At 36.3% G+C, this 26351-nt stretch overlaps 4 protein-coding genes across 8 annotated transcripts; 2 read left to right on the forward strand and 2 right to left on the reverse strand.

Annotated features, from left to right (window-relative positions):
* Window positions 1-4099: 4099 nt before the first annotated feature.
* Window positions 4100-7652, forward strand: LOC105973712 (plastidal glycolate/glycerate translocator 1, chloroplastic). Its single transcript, XM_012998747.2, has 8 exons — window positions 4100-4518; window positions 4935-5250; window positions 5561-5822; window positions 5913-6028; window positions 6460-6569; window positions 6664-6841; window positions 6948-7077; window positions 7191-7652. Exons 1-8 carry the CDS (start codon window positions 4195-4197, stop codon window positions 7339-7341), a joined length of 1587 nt encoding a protein of 528 aa, XP_012854201.2. The 5' UTR covers window positions 4100-4194; the 3' UTR covers window positions 7342-7652.
* A 497-nt stretch (window positions 7653-8149) lies between these two features.
* On the reverse strand, window positions 8150-12816 carry LOC105973713 (secretory carrier-associated membrane protein 4). Its single transcript, XM_012998748.2, has 12 exons — window positions 12449-12816; window positions 11235-11336; window positions 11090-11152; window positions 10717-10750; window positions 10505-10627; window positions 9626-9688; window positions 9456-9549; window positions 9319-9364; window positions 9171-9238; window positions 8858-8906; window positions 8652-8717; window positions 8150-8468 (listed from the first exon to the last, which is right to left on the reverse strand). Exons 1-12 carry the CDS (start codon window positions 12509-12511, stop codon window positions 8436-8438), a joined length of 804 nt encoding a protein of 267 aa, XP_012854202.2. The 5' UTR covers window positions 12512-12816; the 3' UTR covers window positions 8150-8435.
* A 735-nt stretch (window positions 12817-13551) lies between these two features.
* On the reverse strand, window positions 13552-18576 carry SUV2 (protein dimerization). The gene is made up of 12 exons (XM_012998746.2): window positions 18198-18576; window positions 17958-17996; window positions 17776-17888; window positions 17270-17364; window positions 16870-17162; window positions 16686-16754; window positions 16492-16574; window positions 15389-15721; window positions 15209-15315; window positions 14751-14896; window positions 14443-14639; window positions 13552-13972 (listed from the first exon to the last, which is right to left on the reverse strand). The coding sequence occupies exons 1-12, from the start codon at window positions 18507-18509 to the stop codon at window positions 13708-13710; spliced, it is 2052 nt and encodes a 683-aa protein (XP_012854200.2). The 5' UTR covers window positions 18510-18576; the 3' UTR covers window positions 13552-13707.
* Window positions 18577-19939: 1363 nt separating this feature from the next.
* Window positions 19940-26351, forward strand: PUB4 (RING/U-box superfamily protein with ARM repeat domain-containing protein). Of its 5 annotated transcripts, none has more exons than XM_012998782.2 (6): window positions 19940-20339; window positions 20446-20527; window positions 22854-23135; window positions 23221-23337; window positions 23792-25798; window positions 25886-26351. In XM_012998782.2, exons 3-6 carry the CDS (start codon window positions 22857-22859, stop codon window positions 25943-25945), a joined length of 2463 nt encoding a protein of 820 aa, XP_012854236.2. In that variant the 5' UTR covers window positions 19940-20339; window positions 20446-20527; window positions 22854-22856; the 3' UTR covers window positions 25946-26351. The 5 variants fall into 5 exon arrangements, with proteins under 5 accessions (XP_012854236.2, XP_088673302.1, XP_088673304.1 ...); XM_088817176.1 differs by having other exon boundaries at window positions 19940-20323; XM_088817178.1 differs by having other exon boundaries at window positions 20007-20323; window positions 20446-20548.

Consider the following 26351-nt stretch of genomic DNA (forward strand, 5'->3'; position numbering starts at 1 on the left):
TCTTACGTTTCGTAAAGAAATCTTATGATACACGAGAGATCGCATCAATTGGTATCAGAGCGAAGTTGCGATAATACCAACGCTTCGTTAGCAAAGCAGAGATTATATCAAAGCTAAGCTGGAGCAAAGTTGAGATCACATCAAAACTTTGTGAAAATCATGATGTCCGAAACAAGACGGTTAGAGCGATTGGAGAAATCCGTAGAGAGATTACGGATTGATTTTCAGAAATTGCTCGAACAAAGTCAGGGACGACGTCAACGCCATCACAAAAGCCGAAGGGACCGCCGGCCATCACCGCCAACGCCACCGCCGCCATCACCGCCGTTGCCGCTGCCGAGCCTATCGCCGGAGGAAGAGGAAAAGGACGACGATGAATCTTTCAAAGAGCCACCGCCGTCGACGCTGCCGAGCCTATCGCCGGAAGGAGAGGAAGAGGACGACGATGACTTTTTCGAAGATACCCAGATTTTTGTGAGTTCGCCAGAGGAAGAGGAATCAGATTCAACTAAGATGAAGTGGAACGAAGAGCTGAAAGAAGAAGAATCGGAGTCAACTGAGATAAAGTGGGACGAAGACGACAAATTAACCAGAGAGGAGAGCGAAGAGCTACTATGGATATTGGGAGATTTCCATGCTGTTCAAAAGAAAGGAGACGAAGAACCGATGGTCAGTTTGGAGGAGACAAAATCTAAAAAGACGATTGAAAAAATTTATTTGTCGGGAAAAAGATTGAATATTTTCGCTAAAGTAACCTTTGGAAGTTCGTTGGATCAGCATGAACGATGTATTAAAAAGCTCGGTCGTTCATCGTGTTTTTCGGAGTCAATCGGGAAGCAAGTCGATGAAGTCAAACATAGGTGGAAACGCAAAGGAGAAGGACCAAATTGACTCGAACTTTGAGGACAAGGTTCATTTCAAGAGAGGTGGTTTGATACGATATATTATTTAATATATCGATTAATTATTAGTTAAGTTAGTATTTTATTATTTAATATATATTATTGAAGTATTAGTTTAGTTATTTACATAGGAGCCGTATGTTTAGTACTTATAGAATAAGTATTTAGTATTTAATTACTATAGATAATTATATTTCCTAGTTAGATTAGGATTCTAGGGTTTTCTTATCTTTAAATAGTCGTTTTGTGCTAGGGTTTTATAAGGAAGAGAAATAATAAAGAAGAGTTTTCTTACGTTTCGTAAAGAAATCTTATGATACACGAGAGATCGTATCACACGGACCACGGATATGTGTAAGTTCGATACGGGAACCAATATTTTTCGAAAATGAGGACACAGAGCTTAGGAAACGTGTAAATATTAAAAGTATATGAGTGTATTTATAAATATTCGATATAAACATATATAAGTTTTTATTTATATATAAATTCTTTTTTATATATTTTTATACAAACATGCTTAATTTTTTTTTGTTTACTTTCAACTATTAATGGGCAATTAATTATTAAATCATGTAAATAATTTGAGAAACAACAAAAAATTTGAAAAATAGTTATTCAAACATGTTTTTAACTTTTTAAAAATCGCAAAATGGCCTATAAGATGTCCGACAGATGTCTTCGAGTTGTCGACACGAAACGTTTTCGAAACGCGGAAATGTTGAGAAGTCGAAGTTTCCACACGGCTGAGAAATGATCACGATAAAAAGTTGAATATTTTTCGAAATTTTGTAAGTTATTTGGAAGAGCTTATAGTATATGTGAATAAATGTAGAATACTTTATGATTAATTAATTATCATAATTTCCCCATAACATTGAACTTTTATCAAATGGGGTCCAAACTCCATTTAATTGATTTTTTTAGGGTTACTTTTAATTAAAAGTGAAGAGTTTAATAATTGCAGTTGAACATGCGTACTATAAAGTGGGAATTTAATAACACTAAGTCAAAAATAATCCCATGTGACTCATCATACACCATACACACAATTCGTGGCCAAACTTCCTATGGTATATAACTTTTTAGCACAATCTATAGTTTGTTAGAAAAATTGACTTAATTCACGCATCCCAATTCGGTAGAATAGAATCTCGATAAATTAATAGACTCATTTAAATAATAAAAAATTTCAATCCAAGTTGGTGAAAAACGTGGGTAAAAGTTGGAATAAAATTTCTAATTTCTGTCGGTTTCGATCCGAAAAAGGTCCAATTTCGGAACAACTGTTTTCATTTTGATTTCCGAAATTCCGATTTATGTTATTTTCCGAAAATTTTGGATTGGAATCAGGAATACCTTTGTACTTCCGAAAAAATAGAAATTTTCCGAAAAGGTTAATTTCGATATGTTCCATCCGACTTTCACCTCTAGTAAAAACGTATTAAATTGTTGGTTCGTTGATTTAATATTTCGTTAATTTAATAAAATTTTACTCGTCCCGACTATATTAATTTATAGATGTTTAACATTTTATTTTTGATTCCTATAACTAAAACTCTTTTGAAATTTTCCAAATTCTGTTTCTCACATCAAATTAAGAGTTAATGACTCACAATTTTTGTAATTAAAAATATTCAACAAAATAAATTATAGAACTCTATTAATATAAATTTGAAATAAGGGTTAACTGCAAAAAAATCTCCTAAACTTTGGACGATTTTGCGCTTTACCCCTGAACGGAAAAAAGTTGCACGAGCATACCTGAACTCCATTTTTCTTAGCACCGACTTCCAAAATATCATTTTTTTGGAAAAAAATCACCGGAATTTAAATCACGTGCCTTACACGTGAATATAACTGGGGTAGATTAGTCTTTTCCTTTTACACCCCTTTTCTTCATCTTCTTTTTAATAAATATAAAAAAATGAAAAAAAATGAAAGAAATAAGAAAAGAAAAACAGAGTTGGGCAAGCGGAGGGCCGCGAAGCAAAGGCGGCGGAGGGAGGTGAAGTAGAAGCGGCAGGCGGCGGTTGAGGGCTGAAATGGATGAAGAGTAGTTTGATTGGGCTGGTGGTGACGGGATATGTTTGGTTGGGGAAGATGCCCGTGACTAGAAGAAGATTTTTTTTTCTCTTTTTAAGATTTATTTATATTTATTAAAAGAAAATGAAGAAAATGGGTGTAAAAGGAAAAGATTAATCTACCCCAGCTATATTCACGTGTAAGGCACGTGATTTGAATTCCGGCTAATTTAGGCTAAAATTGGATATTTTGGAAGTGGTGCTAAGAAAAATGGAGTTCAGGTATGCTCGTGCAACTTTTTTCCGTTCAGAGGGTAAAGCGCAAAAACGTCCAAAGTTTAAGGGATTTTTTGCAGTTAACCCTTGAAATTATTGACTCGAATTTTATTAGTAAATTAAAGATGCAAACTTAAAATCCTGTTGGACCGGACATACTTTACTAACAGATTCAAATAAATCCATTAAGAATGGGCTAAAAAATCAGACCCATGGGCCCAAACTTGAAACACCCGCCCAAGTTAAAAATGAAGACCCGGCCCGGATCCATAATTGATTCGACAAATTGAACCCGCTAATAGAAAGCTAAACTACAAGTATATTTGGATAAATTACGACCAGTCCCTCATGTTTGGATCATTACAATAAGCCCATCAACTATGAATCTTTATACATAATACATGTCCACCTTTATGGTGTCAAATTCGACATAATCTTCTAGATTCCGTGGAATGTTGTCTAACTTTGTACTCATTTTGTGCAAACATACGGTTTCTGATACACCGTAATCTGATATTTACTAGCCAAAAGACACATTTTATAATCATCTTGTTTCAAAATGTGGAGTCCAAATGGAATAAAACGAGTATAAATTAGAGAATATTCTACAGAATCTAGAAGATTCTACTAAATTTGACACCGCATGAGTAGACGTCTAAAAAGATTCATAGTTGAAAGATTCTAATAAACTTGATACCGCATGAGTAGACGTCGAAGTCGAAGAAGATTCATAGTTAATGAGTGATTGTAATTAATCAAATGTGAACAGATTTTTTTTCGTAATTTAACGTTACATCAGTGAAGTGACGGTAATAAACCCCAATTTATTTGAAAGGCCCACGTGAGAAATGAGTGCAGGGAACAAAACCGCCAATTAGAATCTGAACATAATCTATTCGCCTCCACACATTTTGCACACACACACACTTTGAGAGAAAAATGTCACCTTTCCCCACTTACACACTCTCTTCTTCTCCACCTTCGCCACCACCATGGCTGCCGCCTCCGCCTCCGCCATTTTCACACCTTTTTTTCTTCCCAACCGCCACCGTTCAAGAATCCCACATTTCAGTCCAGTCCAAAAACCCAGAAAAATCTTATCAAAACTTCCACCATTTTCTTCAAATTGCCCCCAAACACCAAGAAGCTACAACAATGGCCGTTCCTCGGAATCTACGAAACCAAGTCATTTTCTTGGACCCAACTCCGGTTTTCCGCTCGTTGATCCTCAGATAATACGTTCGCAGAGAAGGGTTTCTGTCAAATCCAATGAATCGGAAACTGGTTTGACCTCAGCTACTAGTCTTCAAAGCACGGTAACAATGTAGCCCTAAATAAAAATTGAATCTTGATCATGGCTCATTTTTGGATTCTGATTTCTTTAATTGTGTAAATGACTTTGATGAAAACACTAATTACAGGGCTCTCTGTCTTAAAAATGAATCTTGATCATGGCCCATTTTGGATTCTTGATTATTTTTAATTGTGTGAATGATTTTGATGAAAATACTAACTACATGACTTTCTGTCTTAAAAATTGAGTCTTGATCATGGCCCATTTGGGTTATTGATTATTTTCTGATTGTGTAAATGAGTTTGATGAAAACACTGATTACGTGTCTCTCTGTCTTAAAAATTGAATCTTGATCATGGCCAATTTTGGATTCTTGAATTTTCGCAATGATTTGAATATTTTGATGCAATTACTAATTGATTTCATTATTTGTATTAGGTTGTTAAACTGTTGCATTTGGTTGTTTCATTGGGAATTATTGTGGCAATGGACAAGTTCTTGAAGCAGGCATTTGTGGCTGCCGCCATTAAATTCCCGAGTGCTTTATTCGGAATGTTTTGCATATTCACCATTTTGATGGTTCTTGATTCCACTGTACCTGCTGCAGCAACTAGCGTGATGAACTTCTTTCAGCCTGCGTTTCTCTTCATTCAACGGTGGCTCCCTTTGTTCTACGTGCCTTCTTTAGTGGTTCTGCCGCTAGCGGTCAAGGATATTCCGGCAGCTTCCGGACTTAAAATCATCTTCATTATAGGTATATATATTTCCCCATTACCAATTGATTAGTCGTAGACCTCGTTTGGTTGATAAGATTAGCCATGATTAATTAAAGAATCGGACCTTATTGGATGTTTGAGTGTTTGGTTAGTCTAATAACTTCTCGGACCGGCCTGCAATTGTGGGAAAAAACGGCTCCAATCTTGGCTTATTGGGAGATTATTTATTGGGTTTTCATAAGCTTATCTTGGCTAATCTTATCTTAGGAACCAAACGAGGCCTTAGTGTATATAGGCTTTTCAATTTCAGATTATAGATATTGAAATAAATCAAGAAATTCTCTGCAGTTGGAGGTTGGCTAGCTTCGCTTGCTGTAGCAGGTTATACGGCCATAGCGGTGAGAAAGATTGTGAACACTGAAATGGTAGCAGCCGAGCCAATGGCAAAGCCTTCGCCTTTTTCTTCGGTTGAGCTTTGGGCATGGAGCGGCATATTCCTAGTATCTTTTGTATCGGCATTTCTCTATCCAACTATACTTGGTACAAATGCAAGGACGTGTTTGCCTTTCCTCCTATCGTCTACAGTTGTAGGATACATGTTTGGTAATGGGTAAGATAAGAAATTCATTTAGTTTCCCGTACAACTTTTTTCCTCCGTTTTTTTTGCATCTCGTAACATATGATTTTATTCGGTTTTCAGTTTACCAGGTGGCGTGAAGAAAGTTTTCCATCCGATTATTTGCTGTGCATTATCAGCAGAGTTGGCAGCATTCGCATACGGACAACTCACAAAATCTGGGCTTAATCCTGTTTTAGGTATATATCTCTAATCGAATACGGAAGGTTACTAAGTTAGAGCTGTAGAAATGGTGGTGAAAGTAGTAAATTTAATCAAGGGTAAATTACAAAAATTAACCCCGAACTTAGACTAAATTACAAAAAACACCCCACCAATCCGGAATCACCAAAATCCCCCTGACGTTTGTTTCCATATTACACCAACCACCTAACGGTGTGATTTTTCATGAAAAATGATTTCGTGAAAAATCACACCGTAAGGGGGTCGGTGTAATACGGAAACAAATGCCAGGGGCATTTTGGTAATTACGGATAGATGGGGTGTTTTTCGTAATTTAGCTTAAGTTCAGGGTTTTTTTTTGTACATTACCCTTTAATCAAATGTTCATTAATATTCGATCCGGCAATTTACTATGTTATATATTTGATGGCAAAAATAAAAATTGCAGGATATTATCTTACAAAGACCTCGTCGAATCCCGGAGCTGGTGACATTCTTATGGGGTTTCTTGGATCGGTTATTCTCTCATTTGCCTTCTCAATGTTCCAACAAAGGAAGGTAAAAAGTAAATGATTTTTAATACTATATAAGTATTAAAGTATTCATTATATATTTGTACATAACTATATCTCGATTTTATAAAAAAATGCAGCTGGTTAAAAGACATGCAGCAGAGATATTCACCTCTGTCATACTCTCCACCGTGTTTTCTTTATATTCGACAGCTCTCATTGGTCGTTTAATTGGACTCGAACCTTCCTTAACTATATCAATTCTTCCCAGATGCATAACTGTCGCTCTTGCTCTCAGCATCGTATCGTTCTTCGAAGGTTTAAAATATCTCATTTTATTTTCTATCTTTTCAGATTCAATATGAATTTAAAAAAAAAAAATAGTTGTTTTATTTATATGCATTTGCATTTTCATTTGTTTCAGGTGCCAATACATCGCTTACAGCAGCCGTTGTTGTAGTGACTGGACTCGTTGGGGCAAATTTTGTTCAGACGACTCTCGATAAACTAGGGTTCAGTGATCCTATTGCTCGTGGAATAGCAACTGCATCAAGGTACATAATTCAAAAAAAAAAAAACAAAATCGATTTTTTTTTGTTGTACTGTTGGAAGAAACTTATATTGGTGCATGTACTAAAACCGTTTTGATTCGGTTTTTTTTTTTCAGTGCACATGGATTGGGAACTGCTGCATTATCAGCAAAGGAACCGGAGGCTCTTCCGTTTTGTGCAATTGCTTATGCACTGACGGGAATTTTCGGTTCTGTGATTTGCTCTGTTCCGGTTGTTAGGCAAAGCTTGCTGGCAATAATTGGCTGATTTTCTTTAAAAAAATCTCCAGTTATGAATCAAGCAAAGGTATAATTCGATGAAAGTCGATCTTTTTGCTTTTGTAAGAAGCTGCTGTTCTGCAGAAAATTTGGGCCATTTCTTAGCCAATTAATTGCATTTTCTTGTCCTTTTTTTTTCGTTCTTCCATATTTTTTTCTACCCCTTTGTGGGGTTTTATCACAGCAAGTCGGCATGAAAAATCTGTATATAATGATTGCCTATTACATTTAATGATGGCAATTCATCACGAGATCATCCATCGAAATCTTTCTAATGCTGCTTTAATTACATTGTATTAAGCCTGTCTTGATTTTCTGTCCACTCTCCATGCATGCATGTTCACTCTATTTCAAACATATTGTACCGTTTCTCTATTTTCCGAAATTCTCCGTAAAGTTTCAACTGATCAAAATAGATACATACATAACGAAAGCATTTATTAGGCCTTTGACAAAGCTTGTAAAGGAGCAGCAGCTTTGCTAGCAATAAGCTGCACGTAAAGCTCTCGTATCTGGTGACCATGTGTGCGTCATTCTTTGCGATAAATATGTAATGGAGAATTCTTGGTGGTCATTTGTTGCCGTTTTGAATTTGGATACCGGCTTTGCCACGTGGCGAACAAGGCAATGGCATGCTACGAGATGTGGGGTTTTAAACTACATGGTATATTTCACCAGGTATAGGATTTCATAAGCCGTATGTGAAGATGTGCGGCGGAGAAATATTGGATTATTCAACGATATGGGCACATGGAATATGAAAACCTAATTACGATGCAAATATGAAATGAAAAAAAAATACAGGTGCCAAACCAGAATATAATATTTTCAAGAGTGAACAATCAATCTGCCATGAATATCATGATTCATAAAGAATTTACATACCAAATGAAACTATAGGGAATCCATAAAGAATAGTGCAGAAGAGAATAAAGCTATAGAGTTGAATTTAGATAGCAAATACATGTAAACCCTTCGTGCTTTCTGCTACAGGTGAGAATACGAAATCGAAACGATAAAATTTTTTCGCAAAATAACAGAATACATTTCTACTTAGCCAGCTTCCAGATGAATTCAAGTATATCACTTATTCCCCCTGAAATATGCATATACTTTCTGCAAAAGAGAGAATAAGGTCAACAAAAAGTCAACTATACAATAACAGTATGCATCTTATCAAGAATAAATAAGAAACAGCAAAATTATTTGCATGGACAAAATAAAAAGTGTGAAATATAAGTGATTCAACAGAGACTCGTAAAGAAAAGGTTGTAGAGCTGCGATTAATCATTTTCTAACCTGGAGTACCCATAAGCTCAGCAGTGATTCTAAGCAAAATAATCCGAATCCAAGCAGGTAGAAGATCTGCATCAAAATAGAGGACGACACATTCACGCAACGTCTATGTATAAAAGAAGTAGAGAATGATAATATATAACTTCTATAAGAATGCAGACAAAGATACGAAGTTCGAATTCTGAACAATGCTCCTAAGGAGAACTCACCCCAACCAAAACATGGTCCGAGAAGACATCAATGGCTGCAAGGATTCCCCTGATATCAGAAAATAAACGAAGGTATTAGCTATAAAAAAAAATAAAAAATAAAAAGATAAATGAGCACTATTAGATTTTGAAACATTGTTTGTGGAGCAAACCTCCATTTTCAAATTAAACGAAATAAAAGAACTTCGAATCAAGGTCTGGTAAGATATGATGATATAACACTAGAGGAATTACTTGGTTAAAACAAACGAAGTTTTGGATTTCCTTTAACAGAATAAATTGTGAATTAAAAATTTAATAAAAAAATTCTTACGTAAGTGATCTGCCTTGAAAGACAATTGGAGGTGCAATTGCAGCAAGGATGCAAAAACCAATATGTATCTGCAATATGGAATTGCAAAGACATCAATAAGACAGTGTCGTACAAAGATAAAATTTCAAGGGTAACAACTAAAACATACCAAATAGAACAAGAAAAACCAGCCAAACTTGAGTGCGCTATCAGTCCTGAGGATCAGAATCAGATACAGAACAACAAACATTATATTTTCAACACGTCGAAGTCTCAAGAAAGAGATAACAAGGAGACTGCAAGTACCTCACTGCACGATACAAAGGCCTGTACCACAGTACATACGAGAGGGGGACACCCATTAGGGCATATATAATAGCAAGGAAGAAAATCTTGACTCCTACAGGTGGTAAACTACATTTTAGTTTTTCGCATCAAAAGATCTATTTGGAAAAGGAGTAAACAAAAGAACTTACCACCACCCCTTATCCAGCAAATAGTGACTGCAATGACATTGAACACGAGGCATAGGACAATACCTGTACCAAAATCCATTGAGGCGAAAATTCTAAAATCACTTGCATTGAACTTGCAACAAACTACAATCACAGTCTTATAACATGGAATAGAACCATAAGACATGAATAAAAATAGGACATATTTAATAGAACGAGACACTTTGCCACGCCTTCAGTCTGAGAACCAGAAATATATTTATTTGGTCAGTTGAGATAGTAGTAAAAGCTTTATGTTTAATATGGTGTAATTACATCAATCACAATCCTAAACGTACTTCCAGATGGAGAAGTTCAACCACAAATAAATTGTACATGCTGATAACGGTTAAGATTAAAATCCTTAAAGCCAGAAATCAATAAAACCAGCCAACATTAGGCAGTTCGGAAAAACTATCGACAATGGCATGGATTAAATTCATGCTGCAGTTTACGAGTATGATGGACGGATAGTGGAGTATTTAAATTCATAAAAAACGAGAGAGTATATATGCATGGAAATAAGTGAGATAAAATAAGTTTCCAAATAGTTAAATGTATAACAATATGAAGAAATATCCCTTTGCTAGGTTATAGTGTTTTCCTTTGGTCTCCCGTAAGTGTGATTATACTTTATAGTTACTACATAGTACACATTCATAGTGCAAAGTAAATAATATGCGCAAACCATGCCCTCTATGCAAATATCCACTTTTTTTTTTTAAGATATGAATTGACTAAGCCGCAGCTATTTCCTCACATACATGCCCAATGTTTGTCTGAAATCTAAACAGCAACCACAAAAAGGGTGTTCCACAAAATAAATATAGTGCTTGTCAATAAACAAAAGGACGTACGCACCTAACCAACTCGCAAAAGCAAAATATTGCAACCTCTGAGCATGAACTGGTATTTCATTGGCTATATCATGATGAATAAGAGGGAAAAATGGGGGCCAATTTTTATCATCCACGGGAACACCAGCTGAAAGAAAGAATTGCTAATGAATTAGAAGCATAAAAACAGAGAAAAAATATGTAAACATGGTTTCTAGCCTTGATCTTCCAACTTACCACTGGCAACAGCAGCTTCTCTCCGTTTAATGTCCTACAAAACAATATTTGTTGAGTACTTTTACATGCATGAATTTCAAGGGTAAGGTAACTACTGAATATGACAGAATGGGGGTTCAATCCAATTATGTTTCTCCTAGTTCACTGTATTGCATATAAAATTCACACAAGTATAAAACAGAGTAAAAAATAGGTAACCACAACACAAGATGTAGTTAGGATGCATTACACTTTCTACTGAATTCAGACCCAATAAGAACATATCAGTTTCTAAAAGGCACAATGACACAAAATTCACAGAGTATCAGAAGTAATATATTAACATCCTCTCAAGAATCTATATGTAATTGATTAACCCTAATCAAAAGCTCACCCTTTCTCTCCTGTCCAAATCTGCTTCCCAAGTTGAAAGTTCTTTCTCCTTTTTCCTGGAGTCCTGAAAAGTTATGCAACAGAATTAGGGTTAGACTCGAGATTCTACCACATAAATTCACAAGTGGAATTACGGACTACATTACATTCATGTTATCTAATGGTATATCCACAGTGGCGTCATGCTTCCGACCAAAACCCAGTGTACTAGCAACGACATTAGGCATGCGTGACTTCCCTGCACCTTGCTGCGACACTCAAAATGCCGAATGTTAAGGCAGTATGGATAATATTATGAAGTGGAATTTTCTCATCAGCATCTTTAAAATTTTAAAATTAACTGTAAGATGAAATAAGAATGATATACTGCAAATAAGAACTTTGTTCCCAGATAACTTTGTTTTGCCAGTTGAACAATAGATTAGTATCAGCTACCAATCTTACAGTATAACAAACCTTAACACATATCAATCTAATATGACACAATAATACAGTTGTCACCTACAAACAACTTAGTTCCCAGAGAAGTTTCTTTTGCCAAGCGAACAATAAATTAGCATCAACGACCAATCTTGCAGTTTATCAAACCTTAACACATATCAATCTTATATGACATAAACCGATACAGCTGTCACCAGATACTTGGTCATTCTTCTAATGCATCACATGCACACTTATAACTTTGCGTCAATTTAGCAAATGATGGTTAGACAGAAAATGCTAAATTGGGTAATAAATGGACAGGCATATATATATATAACATCAAGTTGGGTCAGTAACCCCTCCTATAGCTAGTAGCCTAGGGGATAGGAGCATCACAATTATATTAACAGTATTTGCATTGTAAGGACTTAGCGTTGTCAATTTGACGATTATTCACTTCTCTTTGTAAAATAAACTATTAAAAAAATCTTCAAATTAAAAAATAAATTAAAAATTCCGTAAAATTATGATATTTGCATACAAATGGTGGCTTGAAAAATTCTACCAAATTCTTCATTACCAGAACAACTTATTTCTGAATCTTTTAATGTTCTAATAATACGACATCATACCAATTTTTTTTTTTTATTTCCTATTTTCCAATACATATTAGTATGTATAATACGACATCATTCTATTCTCTCTCTCTCTCTCTCTCTCTCTCTCTCTCTCGTAATCAATCTCGAATTGTGGCTCAAGGTTACCCCTAATAACAAATTTAATCGAACAAATATAGCCGCAGGGCTCAGATCTAAATGAAATAATCACAATTTCACACGAATACCCGGAAAAAATGGCAAAATTGAAGAAAACAACCCAAAATCAACAAAAAATAATCTAAAAATAGGCAGATCTAGAAAAAAAGAAAAGCAGTTACCGAAAATGGATTGACTTCGGGCTCTTCATCGTCAAACGGGTTGGGATCGTTTCCTCGATTCATGGCTAACTATTTTCCCCAAAGCTAGAACTCCAGATACAAGCAAAGTATGCGGCTTATATATATATACACACACACAAACAGATGCTTCTATACGTTTATATAAAGCTAGAGAGAGAAAAATAGAGAGAGAACAGTGGCACTGCCGTACTGTGAGTGTGCTGGTTTTGCTGCTTTATTACGAAGCGGGATATGGAAGTATATTTGGAATGAAGAAAATGATATTTAATTGCCATCAAACATCTGAATAATTACGAGAGGTTGCCCTTTTTGTGGGTGGTGGGTTCGAATTCCCTGTGGGCATCCTCATGAATGGCTTTCGTGGGGAGAATCTTGTTCGTTTAACACTTTGATAAATTACAAATGCCTCCTCAGGGTAAGGTCTATTAACGAAAAAACCTCTTATTTTTTCATAACTACACCCACGCCTGTAATTTGTAGATTTCTTACACTAACACCCGTTTGTAGGGGGTGGATGTAACAATTTTACAAATTGCAAGGTGTTGGATGTAATTTGTTAAAAAATATTTTTTTTTTGTTACACTTAACCTTAGGGAAGTTATTGTAAGGCCATTCCTAATTCTTCCATTTTGGGAACATTCCTAATTTTAAACAATAGTCAACTAACTCTTATCTTTTTAACAATTGGACTTATGTTTGACTAAGCTTAGGAGCTCTTCAAAACATTTATAACATACGGAAAAATACAGTTTTAGTCCATCTAGCACTGATTTTACATTTAGTCTCTCATGTTCACAAAAGCCACATTTGGTACCTTATATTTTAAAAATTCAACAGTTTCAGTAATTTCCATCAATTTTTCGTAAAAGCTAGCGGAATCAAGCCTATGCCCATCAATGACTTAACTGACAAACTAACGGTAAATTGACGGAAATGACAAAAAATGTTAAATTATTGAAACATGAGGACTAAATATGTTTTTTGTGAACATAGGGGACCAAATATAAAATCGGTGCAAACTTGAGGAGTGAAAGCTGTAATTTTTCCATATAAAATTTAATAGCTTATAAGCTCTCAAAATAAGTTTGGTAACTTTTTTTCTAAAAAAGTACTTACCCCACATTTTCTATTTATGAACTCTACTTTGAGTTCAAAATACAAAAAGACTCTCATGTATTTGATTATATTACATGAATACTCTCTACGTACATATTCGAGGCGATTGAAAACCCATACTCTCATGATATATTGTCGCCTAAAAACGTAAAAATCCTCTTCTTGAAGACACGAGCCAACTCCATAATCTCGGATTCCCTGAGTTGCCTTGCTGTGTTTTCGTTCCGCCACAATAACTTGCTTTTATTGGTCAATCTATTAGCAATATCCACAGCTGCACTCGCCATCTCTCTCGTATTTGTCAGTGCTTCCAAAACGGGACCCGAGTATTGAGGATGAGATGCGAGTCTATTCAAAAGAATAAGCGCCTCTCGAATTAGCAAGATTCTGCAAAATAAAGAAAAATCAAGCAGCAAGTAAAGTGTGTTTATACATAGCTAAGTGTCTAACATGAAATTTAAGTAGATAGTTATAGTTAGAAAGACTAAATTCAGAAAGGTCTTGTTCTGAAGACATGGTCTGACACAAATGTTGTACTATTGATTGGATGTGGGGAAATTATACTTTTCATCCCTCAAGTTTGCACCAATTTCACATTTAATCTCCCATATTCACAACAAACACATGTGGTCATTTCCGTCAATTTACCGTTAGTTCGTCAGTTAAGGCAGTCATGGGCACACGCTTGATTCCATGAGTACTAAAGGAAACTTGACAGGAAAGACTAAAAGTGTTGAATATTTGAGATATGAGGGACCAAATGTGTTTTTTGTGAAAATGGGGACCAAATGTGAAATCGGTGCAAACTTGAGGGATGAAGACTGTATTTTTCCCATTGGTTGAGTAAGGAAACTTACTGTTCTCGGACAACGTCGGATTTCTGAGCAGACTTTGATGCCTGAAGGTCGAGATCTGATGTTAAGCTTTGCAAAATGATTGAGAGGAAATTGGTTCCCTTCGGAAGCGTATGGTTTATCAAAACTTCGAAGCCGGATTTTCCCAACGAACCTAAGAAAGCAAGAAAAGCTATAGCATTTCTTCGAAGCTTCATCTCCTGAAAGTTTTCAGCAAATTTTAAGATCAAACGATCAAAATAGGTCATACAACATCCAATCTTGCTAGTTTGGTAAATCATGGAAAAAAAGAAAGAAACGAAAAACCTTACCTCTGCAGTAGCACTTCTATAAGAAGCTACACAATCTGCCAAGCCAATTAAGATCTCATTGAACCCTTGAAAACTTGAAAACTCGGAGGCAAGTTGCTCGCCATCTTGTTTAGAACCGGAACAAAGCATGGCTATGGTTTTTGGACCTTTGCAGAATACAGCAAGAGAAACAGTTACACCGATAACAATTTGAACCTCCCACCTAAAGTATCCAAGATTAGGATGTGGATATTGCAACGATATTGCAAAAACGAGAATTAAGGTTTTACATGTAAGCTACATGATTTAGTAGGTCGTGACCATAGATAGCTCAAGTGCATAATTTTGTTCAGAGTAGTAGATAAGTTGAAGGGGTTCTCCTCTACAAATATAACAAATGCAGAATAAGTAAAACAAAATAAACGAGTGAGATACTTCTGGTTAAAATCCGGTTTTTCTGCCAAGAAATAATTACTCACAATTACATAGCAGATAAAGAGTATGAACAGCTTGGTCTTGCACAAAAAATCCAGCTTCCCTCCTTAATAATTGTGATAAACTTCGAAACACCACTTCCCCAACAAACCTGTGTCAAAATTGCAGTGAATTATGATCTTATATGGACAAAACCAGCGAATCGACAGCAGAGAAACACTTACTTGTCTCTCTCCAAATATGCATTTTGTCTCATAAGAATCAGATTCATGATTGAAAGTGCTTCACGCCGAATTTGTTTTTCGTTGTTCTGAATGGATATAAGGCACATACGTTCGAAAAGAGAAACCCAATAAACTCCAGAAATAGATGCTCCAAAGCTACAATCGAAGAATCTACAATGGCCAGGGGTTTTAACATTAAACAAATTCAGTTCTGATGGAATATGGCTCTGCTTCAGAATCTCTGCTACATTTGCAAAGGATAAGCTTTCTTGTTCTGAATTCCGACACTCGTTGGTGTTTTCAGATAGAGATTCCTCAACCATAACATTTTCCCTGGTCAATTACACTGGAAATTTTAGATCTAAGTACACAAGGAAATCAACATCTGGGCCATCAATTCTTTTTGGGAGGAAGTTGAAATTAGAAAACCATGCAATAAGCATTACGGGCAAGGTCGAAAAAATCCCAACGATAACTTTGCAACTACATGTCATTTATATGAAACAATTCTAAAAAATGGTTTTTAGTGCCACATCATAAACAGTTCCAGTTTTATATATATTTAATGTGGCCTATGGGTTGAGTGACACCAAAATTTTGACAAAAAGAAGAAACTGCAATCACTTCATACGGTAAGTATGAATAAAATATAAAAATTTCAGAGAAAAAACATTGAACAACGAGGAAAAGGACGAATTGTATAGAAACTTAGAAGAATTCATAATTGCAATTGCTCCAAAAGATACTCATCTTGTAAATTGAAACTTGTAATGAAGTAGCTTAAAAGATTAATGATATAGTAAGTATGCTTGCGGCTCAACCAGATTGGGGCGGCCTCTGCATTTTAATCATAAAGACTACCTTGATTACAACACTAGCGGTGGTAATAATATAGTGAAAACTCCCAACATATATGAACAAAGATTTTGTTGTTCCCATTGATAAAAAAAAGGAAGAAAGAATAGATATATAATTCATGATGCGAATTATCAAACTGAAAGAATAAATTTTGAAGCAAATTAAAGAGGTCGAAATTGTGCCTCGTGGGTCTGAGAAACTCTCGCCAAAGTACAAGTAAAAACGCATAAGCTGGTTCTTCTTACCTTTTACCAAATTCTTTTTTCATGCTGGAAGAATTATTTAGAATCTTGTGCAGAACACGAAGAGAGCTATGAATAATAACAACCTGCACCAGGTGGCATGGCTTCTTTTCAGACAAATTAAACATAACAGGAAACAAAGAAAACTGACTACTATAATTACATATATGAATTGAGGCCATGAATAATAAACTCACATTTTTCAGACTGCAAAGGTCGACCAAAGCTTCTAACAAATCCTCCAATCTCAAAGTATCGTAACCAATCTGCAACAGTAAAAGTTAAAGAGTAAAGCTCGTACTCGAAGACATATCATTTAAAAAGAAGAAAATTAAAATGCAAAAATCGTGCAAATATAGCTGGGAGCGAAGGCATTTTTACCTTGGTCAACACGGAGAATAGATGTGATACTTTTGCAGTTTCTATGGGATGAATAGAACCTGGTTGATCAGACAAAGCCATGCTAGAATCCGCTTTAGGCGAGTTCAAGTATCCAAACAGCGCATGAAAATCCTTCTCACAAGTCATAAACAGTTGTGCAACTAAAACTCTTCCCAGTTTTTGGTCATCTGAATTCCACAGCCCAACCAATTTTTCCGATACGCGACAAGTATTTTGTACAGCCGTACTGCTTGATTCAGTGGTTTTATCTGTCTGCACTCCTGCATCACAAGCTGATGGCCAAGTATTTAAAAACGCAAAGAGATGACATCACATGGGAGGGAACAAAATCAGAGGATGCTTTTCCTCTTGTTAACTCTTTGAATAAATGCTCACCTACATTTTGTGCGGGGCTTAAGTTGCTCGTTTGATGGATTTTCATTTCGACACACAGTAGATATGCCAGGATCAGTGGGACCCGAATCAAGGCAATCCCTGCTTCCAGAAAAAAAAAAAAAAAAAAAAAGAGAGTCATCCATACACATTCTCAAGCATAATTGCCTTATTACAGAATATGCGTGATGAAGTTGAGGGGAATACTTAAGAATACTCAACAAAGACGAACATTAACATTCCCTAAATCCATATTTTCATTCAAAATTCATGTTTTCTCAATAAATGAAACCTTTTGACCTAACTGCAAAGACGATATGATGATTGGAGTTCATTTTGGCTTACATTTATTGGACTGCTGCAAACTAGAATACATGTTGCTTAAATGAGACAAGCATACACAATAACACACATACGATATGAGTTGGTTCGAAAGCTTATAAATGCTTTAAGCAAACTACAAACACATTTTAATTAGCAGATTCGATATGATAAAACAAAAGATATGCTTACATCTCCGTATCCTTTGTCTGATAAAACTCAGCATCTTTCGCCTCAATCTTTGAATGTATTACTTCCGGCTGCTGCTCCTTTTTGTCCCTTTCCTTCCTAAAATCCAAGCGTTTCTGTTCGTGCAGTTAAAAGCTCTTATGCTCGATTCAGAAGAAATTATTTACTTTAAAAAAATTATTTACCAGATCATTTCGCTGCTTCGAAACGCGATTCAACTCTCTCTGCAACGACATAAAGAAACATCACGAACAGGGCAAAATGTTATGATTTACTCAAATCCAACACAAATAAGAAGGAACAAGAAAGGATGCAACAAAATACATACTCAAGTTTTTATTTAATACATCATAACATTTAATACATTCTCTACATAAATCATCATCCTTATCAAAATCTGTGTAAAATTGAAGCACAATCTCAACCTTTGGTCTGTCGATTTCTTGCTCCTTGGCGAAGTGGGTCCCACGAGGGAAAAACGAATCAAAATAATCGGGAACGCCGCCCGTGTGGCCTAATTCACGGGGTCGCTGAGACAGTTCGCGAGGAGGGGAATAGCTGACGCCATACGCCGGCGACGGCAGCAGCGGCGGTTGCGGTGGCGGCGGCGGCGGCGGCGGCGGTGGTGGGTGGTAGGTTCGAGGAATCTGAGTGGACAAGGCCAGTTCCTCCGCTTGGAGGAGCTTGTCTAAGAAGTCGTTATCCCAGTCGTCCCCGTTGAAACCCTCACTCGCCATTGTCGAAGGGGGTGTAGCTCTGTGCGCTATTTCTTCAGGTATGTAAAGCAGAGAAGACGAAGAGAAAATCCCAAATTGCCGCGCGTTGATTTGCCTTAATTACATCATACCACTGCATTTATTGATTATTACGTTTTGCCTCATAAATTTTGAACATTTTCAATACGGCCTCGGAGATATCTACAATTTACATAATTTACCCCTTATGACTTGTCTACATTGGTCAAAGTCAAAAAGTCAACACCACGAGGAGCCAATAGACAAATTATTTAGGAAAATATAATATTTCTTCTTTTGACTTGTGTGTTTGTGTACAATTGACTTTTGTGCCACAAACATTTGTTGTACTTGTACCCAGTAGTTTTTCTTTTGAAACTAAGTAAATATTGGTTTTTAATATAATTGTAATGATTTGAATTTAGTTACTACAATCTACTAAAATTAGTTAACGTTCTAATTATTGCAAATTTGTACGCAGTCAAGTTTCCTTCAACAGTTATGCTTTTTGACCGGCAGAAGAAAATTTTGTAGATAAATTTTCCGTCAGAACTATGGATTGGGAGATAATTATCAAAAGAAAACATGTATCTTTAGTGTATTTTGTATATGCTAGATGATTTCGATGGAACACCGCTTATCATATATACATATATATGCATACACGTCGGGGTTTAGAGTCAATTTCAAGCATGATTCCCATTCCTTTATTATAAAGATTTATTATAAAGACGTGTACTAGGATCTTGAGATTCGATCTCAAATATATAAATAAACTACGTTTAAGATTACTCGAACGAGTTGGGCCTATACTAGGATTGATCAATTCAGCCCATGTAATTCAGACCATGATGCTGAATCAACTCCACCGTCTACTTCCTCTAGTCTTGAGTGAACCGACTACAAAAATCATGGCAAGACCTAACATTTATAGGGCCAACTCATGAATTAAACTTAACTAGGGGCCCTAGCCCATAATTATACATAATTAGAGGTACACACATTCTAATACGGTTTCAAGCTTTCTTCTTTTGGGATTCAAAGGTTTGAGCCAACGCCTAGCATTTGTTTGCAACACAAGTAGCGATCTACTTGCAATTTTAAGGATTACCAGTCCATCTAAAAGATTAAATCGAGATGAGCCAAACGTATTGCTTCTTGATCACATCATGTCGAAAATCTAAGAATTAGAACTTAGAAAACTACGAAAATAATATATTTACTATTTCGATTCATTAACCGATACGATCGCAAGTGGAGTTGTACATTGACATGCATAAAAGTCAAGTCAAACATGGTATCGCCACTAATGTACAACAACACAATGCATATACATTTTCCGGCTGTCATTCTTTTTTCTATTTTATTTTTTTATTTTTTATTTTTTATTTTTTTTCAAAATTATATAATATTAAGGATGGCCTGGTGGGAATAGACCCACGCGGTCCATTACGTCAAAAACTATGCAGAAAAAGAATATTAAAAAAAAAAAAATTAGTTACACATCGACGCGAGAGCAGGTAATCTAAACCCGGACGTGTTTGGAAAACAAAACCGGAAATAATAAACCGACGACAAGTCCGCGTTTGAGAGAGAGAGAGAGAGAGAGAACGAGCTGCTGTGGACGGACTGAGGAAAAGCCGAGTCGTCCTTTGGTTTTCTGAATCATTTCCCAAACCCTAATTCTTTAATCCCGGAGGAACTCCCCCAAGTTTCCTGTGTAGTTTCTTTTTATATAATTTAATTCCTTCATTTTGATTGTATCGTGCTCATTTCCTTTTCTGGTTTCATTCGATCTCTCACGCCAGCTTGTATGCGTATGTTAATTTATGTGTAAGTTTATTGCCCCCGTTTTTTTTTTGTTATGATTAGGTTAATTGATTGATTATGTGAACGCGAAGGATTTTGATGGCTAATTTTGTTTGTTTGATTGGATCAGTTGTTAATGGGCACCGTTGGCTAGAATTGAACTTGATCATTGTTGCTGATTCTGGCGAGGCTTGCTTGGAGTGATTCCCGGGGTAATTTTGATCTCATTTCAGGTTTTAATTGTGTTTTTTTCTGCATGGAATCGCTTCCTTTTTCATTAGTTTTGTAGAAGCTGAATTTTTCGTCTCCTTAAAGATTTATCGATAGCCAATGCATGATTTCTCCAGAAGTGGTGGAAATGTCTTTTAATTGTGTAATTCAATTGGAATTTGGAGGTGATTTGTATTTTTATCTCATGTTAAATTATGCATTTATTTGTACTTATGGGAGAACTGAGCACGTGTCGGGTGGTTTTTAGGATGCATAAACTAAATGTTTCATGCACGTTGTGTTGTGAGATTGTTGGGTTTAGAAAATCGCATCGGATTAATGTCTTGTTTTGAATGGTTATTTTGATCATGAAATGTGAAAACGTTTGCGGTAGGATCTTATGTCGGCCAGGGGATATGATTTAACCCGTGTAAATATTCAGTTAGTGGTATTAAATGAGAATCTTTGAATCACGATCTTTGTATTACGTATTTGGGTAATAGATTTATCAATTATGGAATTTCGATTATGTATGTAGTCAAATAAATGTAATATTTTCCTGGACAAATTAAATACGATGTTAACCTTAATATTTCATAGTACTAGTGTGACGCGAATATTCAATATTTTAGCAATAGTCCACCTAGTTCTTTGGCATATCTGAATTTTAAAGAAGTCGTCCTACGTAATTATCGTCCTTTAATATTTTCATTTTTGAGTCTCCCATACCTCTAATTCCCAAATCGTCCTTTAAAGAAGTGCTTATATTTTGAAGTTGAGAGCAATACAGATACCAAATCGTCTCTCCAACATATCCCTTCATCCTATTTCATTTGGATACTTATCTCAAATGTATATCTAGATATGAAAGTCAACTTGAAAGAATGTTAGTAGTTTGATGGTTAATTAAGAATTAACTTGTGGAGTAAGTTACATGTAGAAGTTCATTTGTATAATTGTCTGGGAGTGGCTCTTGAATACTTTTTCTACTCTTCTAATGGATGGTTTAAGCTTCAATTTTCTATCACAACACTTATAAGCACTTCCTAAATCCTAAGAGCCCGTATTAGAAACACCATGTGTAAAACATCTAACTAGAAACAACTACCACTTGGTAAACTCTCGTTGTCTTCCCTCCCCAGGCCCTTATGGTTAATTACTCCAAACCAGTCATCATGTATAAATGCATCTGGTTTCCATGAATGTTACATAAATGCGCTTAGAGTACTCTAGTTGTATTCAGTTTCCCTTTCCATTCTCCATATTTTATAGAAAAATCAAGTTGAAGGATTAGCTAAAGGAAGGTAATATCATAATTAAATAGAAAATCCAAGAAATCAAAGCAGATTAATGAAAAATGTGATTTAATTGAGAGTGTAGTTTTAATGAAGCTATCTAGGGTTTTGAATGCAAAGAAATATGTAAAGGGACAATTTATATTTAGTTTTGCCGGTGGCTGCAAATTACAACATTATAAAGCATATTTCCGACATTAAAACAATGTTCCCAATCTGATTTGGCCCTCAGTTAATTGCCATGTTATTTATTGTTCTCCTGATACGCCCATGAATGTGACAGTTAACCGAGACTGCTCTTTGTCTGTCCTCGAGCATACATCAAATAACCTTAATTGACTCCGGCAGAAACCTGAATAAAACTAATGTCAAAACACTTGAAAATAATTTTCAAGAATGCAAGTCAGATTAAATAGAGCAAACAAAATACTAAACAAACTCCTAGGGTTTTGCAATTATGTATATACTAGTTTAGAGTGTTCACTGTGTTGGAAACGATTATAGAACAAAAAAGCCATTTTCAAGTTTCGTGGATTGAGAACTTTTGGGTGCTTTATTTACGATGGTGTTATTCTATTATGATCAACTTGCTTCAGCGTTTAGATCAATTGGTTGATGGGCAGGCCTTGTGGTATTCTCTTATCAAAGCAAGTTGGCGTTCTCTTGGATTTTTGTCAGTTATAAGGTTGTGCTTTGTCATACAATCAAATGAGTGTCCATGTGTTTCAACAGCCAATTCCCACGTCACTGCTGAAAGCCAAAATGGAAGTAGGTTATAGATGTTTGTCAGAAATATTAAATGTCTAATATTACTTTCTATCTATGCCCTCCGTTTTCTTCTTGATCATATTTCTCGTTTTGCTATTTTTGTTACTAGATCTGTTTTTAGTTGATTTATAGAATGCCTGAAAAGATTAATTTGAGTTGTTTATCGGTGCTATATGGGCAACAAATTGTACTAATATCAGGATCTGTTAATAAGTTCTCTTATGCTTGCATCTTACTGAGATCATTATTTCTTTCGATGTGCCAGGGCATGGAGATATCGTTGCTAAAATCGCTTCTCAACAGCGTTAGTTGTTTTTTTCAGTTGTCTTCTTGTGAAGGCATGAAAAGTGAACCAGTTCAGAAATATCATGCAAAGATTGAAGAGATTCTGAAATTGTTAAAGCCAATACTTGATGCCATTCTTGATGCTGATATTGTGTCAGATGAAATGCGTCAAAGAGTATTATTTGAAGGACTTCTCCAATCTGTTGATGAATTAAGAGATATATACGAAAACTGGCAACCACTGATGAGTAAAGTTTACTTCGTACGTGAGAAATCTTTGATTCAAATTTCAATTTGCAAGTTTTTGTAAATATTAAAAGATGTGCTAAAATTTGTTTGTTATGTAGGTTTTACAAGTCGAATCACTTATGTCAAAGATTAAAACTCATGGTTTGGAGATTCTTGAGTTGCTGAAATCTTATGATCTAGGGATACCTGCTGAACTCAGTGCTGCATCTCTTGAGGTAATGAATAATCGCTAGTTACCAATGTTTGGAAGCATTTTCATTTTCTTCCCACTCTTCCCCAAAAATAAATCTATAGTTGTTAAGCTTCTAAAAAACTTCCCTCAAAGCAATTTCAAAACATTATCTCTTTTCCAAACACGATTTAACTGCTTTTTTTCACTAAAAAAACAAACATTACTTTATTTTTCAAATTCTTCTTCTAAAATATTTTTTCTTCAACACCTTTAGACAATGATTTGACTGCTACATGTTTTGTGTCTCATCCCTAAATATAAACAGACGTCTTTTTCATTCTCAAAATTTTCCCCTAAACATCTCTCCCCAAAACGAAATGGAAATAAGCCACGAAATGCTTCCAAAACAGTATCACATACAATGATATAATTGAAAGATGGGCACTCAGTTTTACGTCCTTTTATTTTGTGTGTGAATGTTGCATTGCAATTTGCAGCTCCGTGTTCAGAAAATCAAGCATGTGGGAACTGAATCAACCTCATCAATAATCACGGAAGCTATCAAAGATCATGTGGAGGGCTCTGGAGCTAGCTCAGAGAGCCTGGCAAAAGTTGCTGACAGCTTGGGCTTAAATTCAAACCAGGAACTTCTGATTGAGGCTGTGGCTCTTGAGAAATTGAAGGAAAATGCTGAACAAGCTGAAAATACTGGTGAAGTTGAGTATATAGATCAAATTATTGCCCTGGTCACTCACATGCATGACCTACTTGTTATGTTGAAACAGTCCCAAACCTGCAATCCCGTTTCAATACCTGCTGATTTTTGTTGTCCCCTTTCACTTGAACTCATGACCGACCCTGTTATTGTTGCATCTGGACAAACGTATGAACGGGTTTTTATAAGGAACTGGATAGATCTTGGGCTTACTGTTTGCCCAAAGACGCGGCAAACTCTAGCACACTCAAATCTAATTCCGAATTATACTGTCAAGGCGCTTATTGCAAGTTGGTGTCAATCAAACAACGTGAAGCTGCCCGATCCAACAAAATCCATCAACTTAAACCAGCCTTCTTCACTTCTTGCAAACGCCGAGCCTGGTGTTGTTAGGAGGGTTAGTAATTCTGGCACACCAGATAGGTCTCTAGGTTCTGCAGGTTCAGTTCCATCTATTGCAGTCAAAAGAGACAGAACATCTCCATCTCCTCCTCGTTCATTGTCTGAGGATTCTTTTGCAGAAGCTACTGTAAATGGACATGTGTTGGATGCAGAACGAGTGTCCCCTAGAAGCTCCGATGACAGGTCAGATCACTCCGGCGAGAGAAGTTTGAATTTGGGTGGTCTAACCTTGAATTCTCCTTCTAGAAATGGTGGAGCTGGCGTTGATGACTCATCACAAGGGCATAACCGAACCAATTCAGCCTCCAGCACAGTTTCTAACTCTAACATGTCACAAGGAACTGCAGCTGATGGCAATGAAGTGGCATCACATGCTTCTGCATACGTTAGTGATACTTCTGGTGAACTTGCAACAGAGCCCCGATCTGCTGCTACCTTAAACCCTCCCACAAGAGAACACAGTTTCCCATCTAGGCCAGAGACAAGACCTCGTGGTGCAATGTGGCGAAGGCCATCAGATAGATTTGCTCCAAGGCTAGCCTCCACACCTACTGTCGAAATGAAAGCCGAACTTTTAGAAATTGAAACTCAAGTCAAAAAGCTGGTCGAGGATCTCAAGAGCAGTTCACTGGATGCGCAGATAAAGGCCACGTCCGATATCCGGTTACTGGCTAAGCATAACATGGAGAATCGAATAGTGATTGCAAACTGTGGGGCCATCAACGTGTTGGTCAATCTACTCCGATCCACAGACATGACAGTGCAAGAAAATGCCGTAACTGCCCTTCTCAACCTATCGATCAACGATAACAACAAGAGTGCCATTGCGAATGCAGATGCAATCGAGCCCCTTATTCATGTTCTCGAGACTGGGAGTCCCGAAGCTAAGGAGAACTCTGCTGCTACTCTCTTTAGCCTCTCCGTAATTGAAGAGAACAAAATCAAGATCGGAAGATCCGGTGCTATTCAGCCACTAGTTGATTTACTGGGTAATGGAACTCCTAGAGGCAAGAAAGATGCAGCCACAGCTCTATTTAACCTTTCGATCAATCACGAGAACAAGACACGTATTGTCCAAGCGGGTGCGGTGAAACACCTTGTGGAGTTGATGGACCCTGCTTTTGGGATGGTTGATAAAGCGGTAGCTGTTTTGTCTAATCTTGCCACTATTCACGAGGGGAGGGCTGCGATTGGTCAGGAAAGAGGAATTCCGGTTTTGGTTGAAGTTGTTGAGCTGGGCTCTGGGAGAGGAAAGGAGAATGCAGCTGCTGCTTTACTGCAATTATGTACTAATAGTAGTAGATTTTGCAATATGGTTCTTCAAGAAGGTGCTGTTCCTCCTTTGGTGGCACTGTCACAATCCGGTACACCAAGGGCTAGAGAAAAGGTAAAAGTCGCAATTAATTTACCTTTTCTGTTTATTGTTTACTTGTGTTAAATTGAGTATTTATTGCATTTGTTTTCGCTTGTGTAGGCTCAACAACTTCTGGGCTACTTTAGAAACCAACGTCATGGTAATGCGGGGCGAGGCTGATTTGATCGTGCGTTGGCATATATTCGAACTAAAAGTGGCGGCATATACTGGGGCAGAAAAAAAACGGTAATTAGTGTGTAAATTGTTTGGAGCAAACGACCAAATTCGAGATTCTGCATCTTTGCCTTCGTTTTGGTTCCTCGTTTTTTTTTTTTTCTTTTTTTTTTCTTTCCATTATACTATATTGAAAGCAAAATATTAATTTGTGGGAGGTGGAGTTCCGACTTCCGGAGTCATTCGAGTAATACACCTTGTTTTTTCGTTTGTAGAAATAAGATAATACATGTAAGTTTCTGTCTGTAGAGTCTTGAAATGTGATTGACAAAGTTTGAAGTTTCGCCGAGAATTTCGACATTTGCAGGGGTGTATTGCAAAACCTGCTTGGACAGCTTTTTTCACTTTGTAA

The sequence above is a fragment of the Erythranthe guttata genome, chromosome 1 (genome assembly GCF_056151865.1).
Source record: "Erythranthe guttata isolate IM_541 chromosome 1, IM_541, whole genome shotgun sequence".
Classification (NCBI taxonomy): Eukaryota; Viridiplantae; Streptophyta; class Magnoliopsida; order Lamiales; family Phrymaceae; genus Erythranthe; species Erythranthe guttata.

What these genes read in the sequence shown, in the direction of transcription:
- LOC105973712 (XM_012998747.2), top strand. Translation starts at nt 4,195, where the DNA reads ATGGCTGCCGCCTCCGCCTCCGCCATTTTCACACCTTTTTTTCTTCCC. An exon ending in TGGGCTTAATCCTGTTTTAG is followed by an intron (nt 6,029 to 6,459) that starts GTATATATCTCT and finishes TAAAAATTGCAG; the next exon opens with GATATTATCTTACAAAGACC. An exon ending in CAATGTTCCAACAAAGGAAG is followed by an intron (nt 6,570 to 6,663) that starts GTAAAAAGTAAA and finishes AAAAAAATGCAG; the next exon opens with CTGGTTAAAAGACATGCAGC.
- LOC105973713 (XM_012998748.2), bottom strand. Translation starts at nt 12,511, where the DNA reads ATGAATCGAGGAAACGATCCCAACCCGTTTGACGATGAAGAGCCCGAA. An exon ending in CCTTTGTATCGTGCAGTGAG is followed by an intron (nt 9,365 to 9,455) that starts GTACTTGCAGTC and finishes TCTGATCCTCAG; the next exon opens with GACTGATAGCGCACTCAAGT. An exon ending in CGGACCATGTTTTGGTTGGG is followed by an intron (nt 8,718 to 8,857) that starts GTGAGTTCTCCT and finishes ATTTTGATGCAG; the next exon opens with ATCTTCTACCTGCTTGGATT.
- SUV2 (XM_012998746.2), bottom strand. Translation starts at nt 18,509, where the DNA reads ATGGCGAGTGAGGGTTTCAACGGGGACGACTGGGATAACGACTTCTTA. An exon ending in ACTTAAGCCCCGCACAAAAT is followed by an intron (nt 17,163 to 17,269) that starts GTAGGTGAGCAT and finishes CTTGGCCATCAG; the next exon opens with CTTGTGATGCAGGAGTGCAG. An exon ending in GCATATTTGGAGAGAGACAA is followed by an intron (nt 15,316 to 15,388) that starts GTAAGTGTTTCT and finishes ATTTTGACACAG; the next exon opens with GTTTGTTGGGGAAGTGGTGT.
- PUB4 (XM_012998781.2), top strand. Translation starts at nt 22,845, where the DNA reads ATGTGCCAGGGCATGGAGATATCGTTGCTAAAATCGCTTCTCAACAGC. An exon ending in TCAGTGCTGCATCTCTTGAG is followed by an intron (nt 23,338 to 23,791) that starts GTAATGAATAAT and finishes TGCAATTTGCAG; the next exon opens with CTCCGTGTTCAGAAAATCAA. An exon ending in CACCAAGGGCTAGAGAAAAG is followed by an intron (nt 25,799 to 25,885) that starts GTAAAAGTCGCA and finishes TCGCTTGTGTAG; the next exon opens with GCTCAACAACTTCTGGGCTA.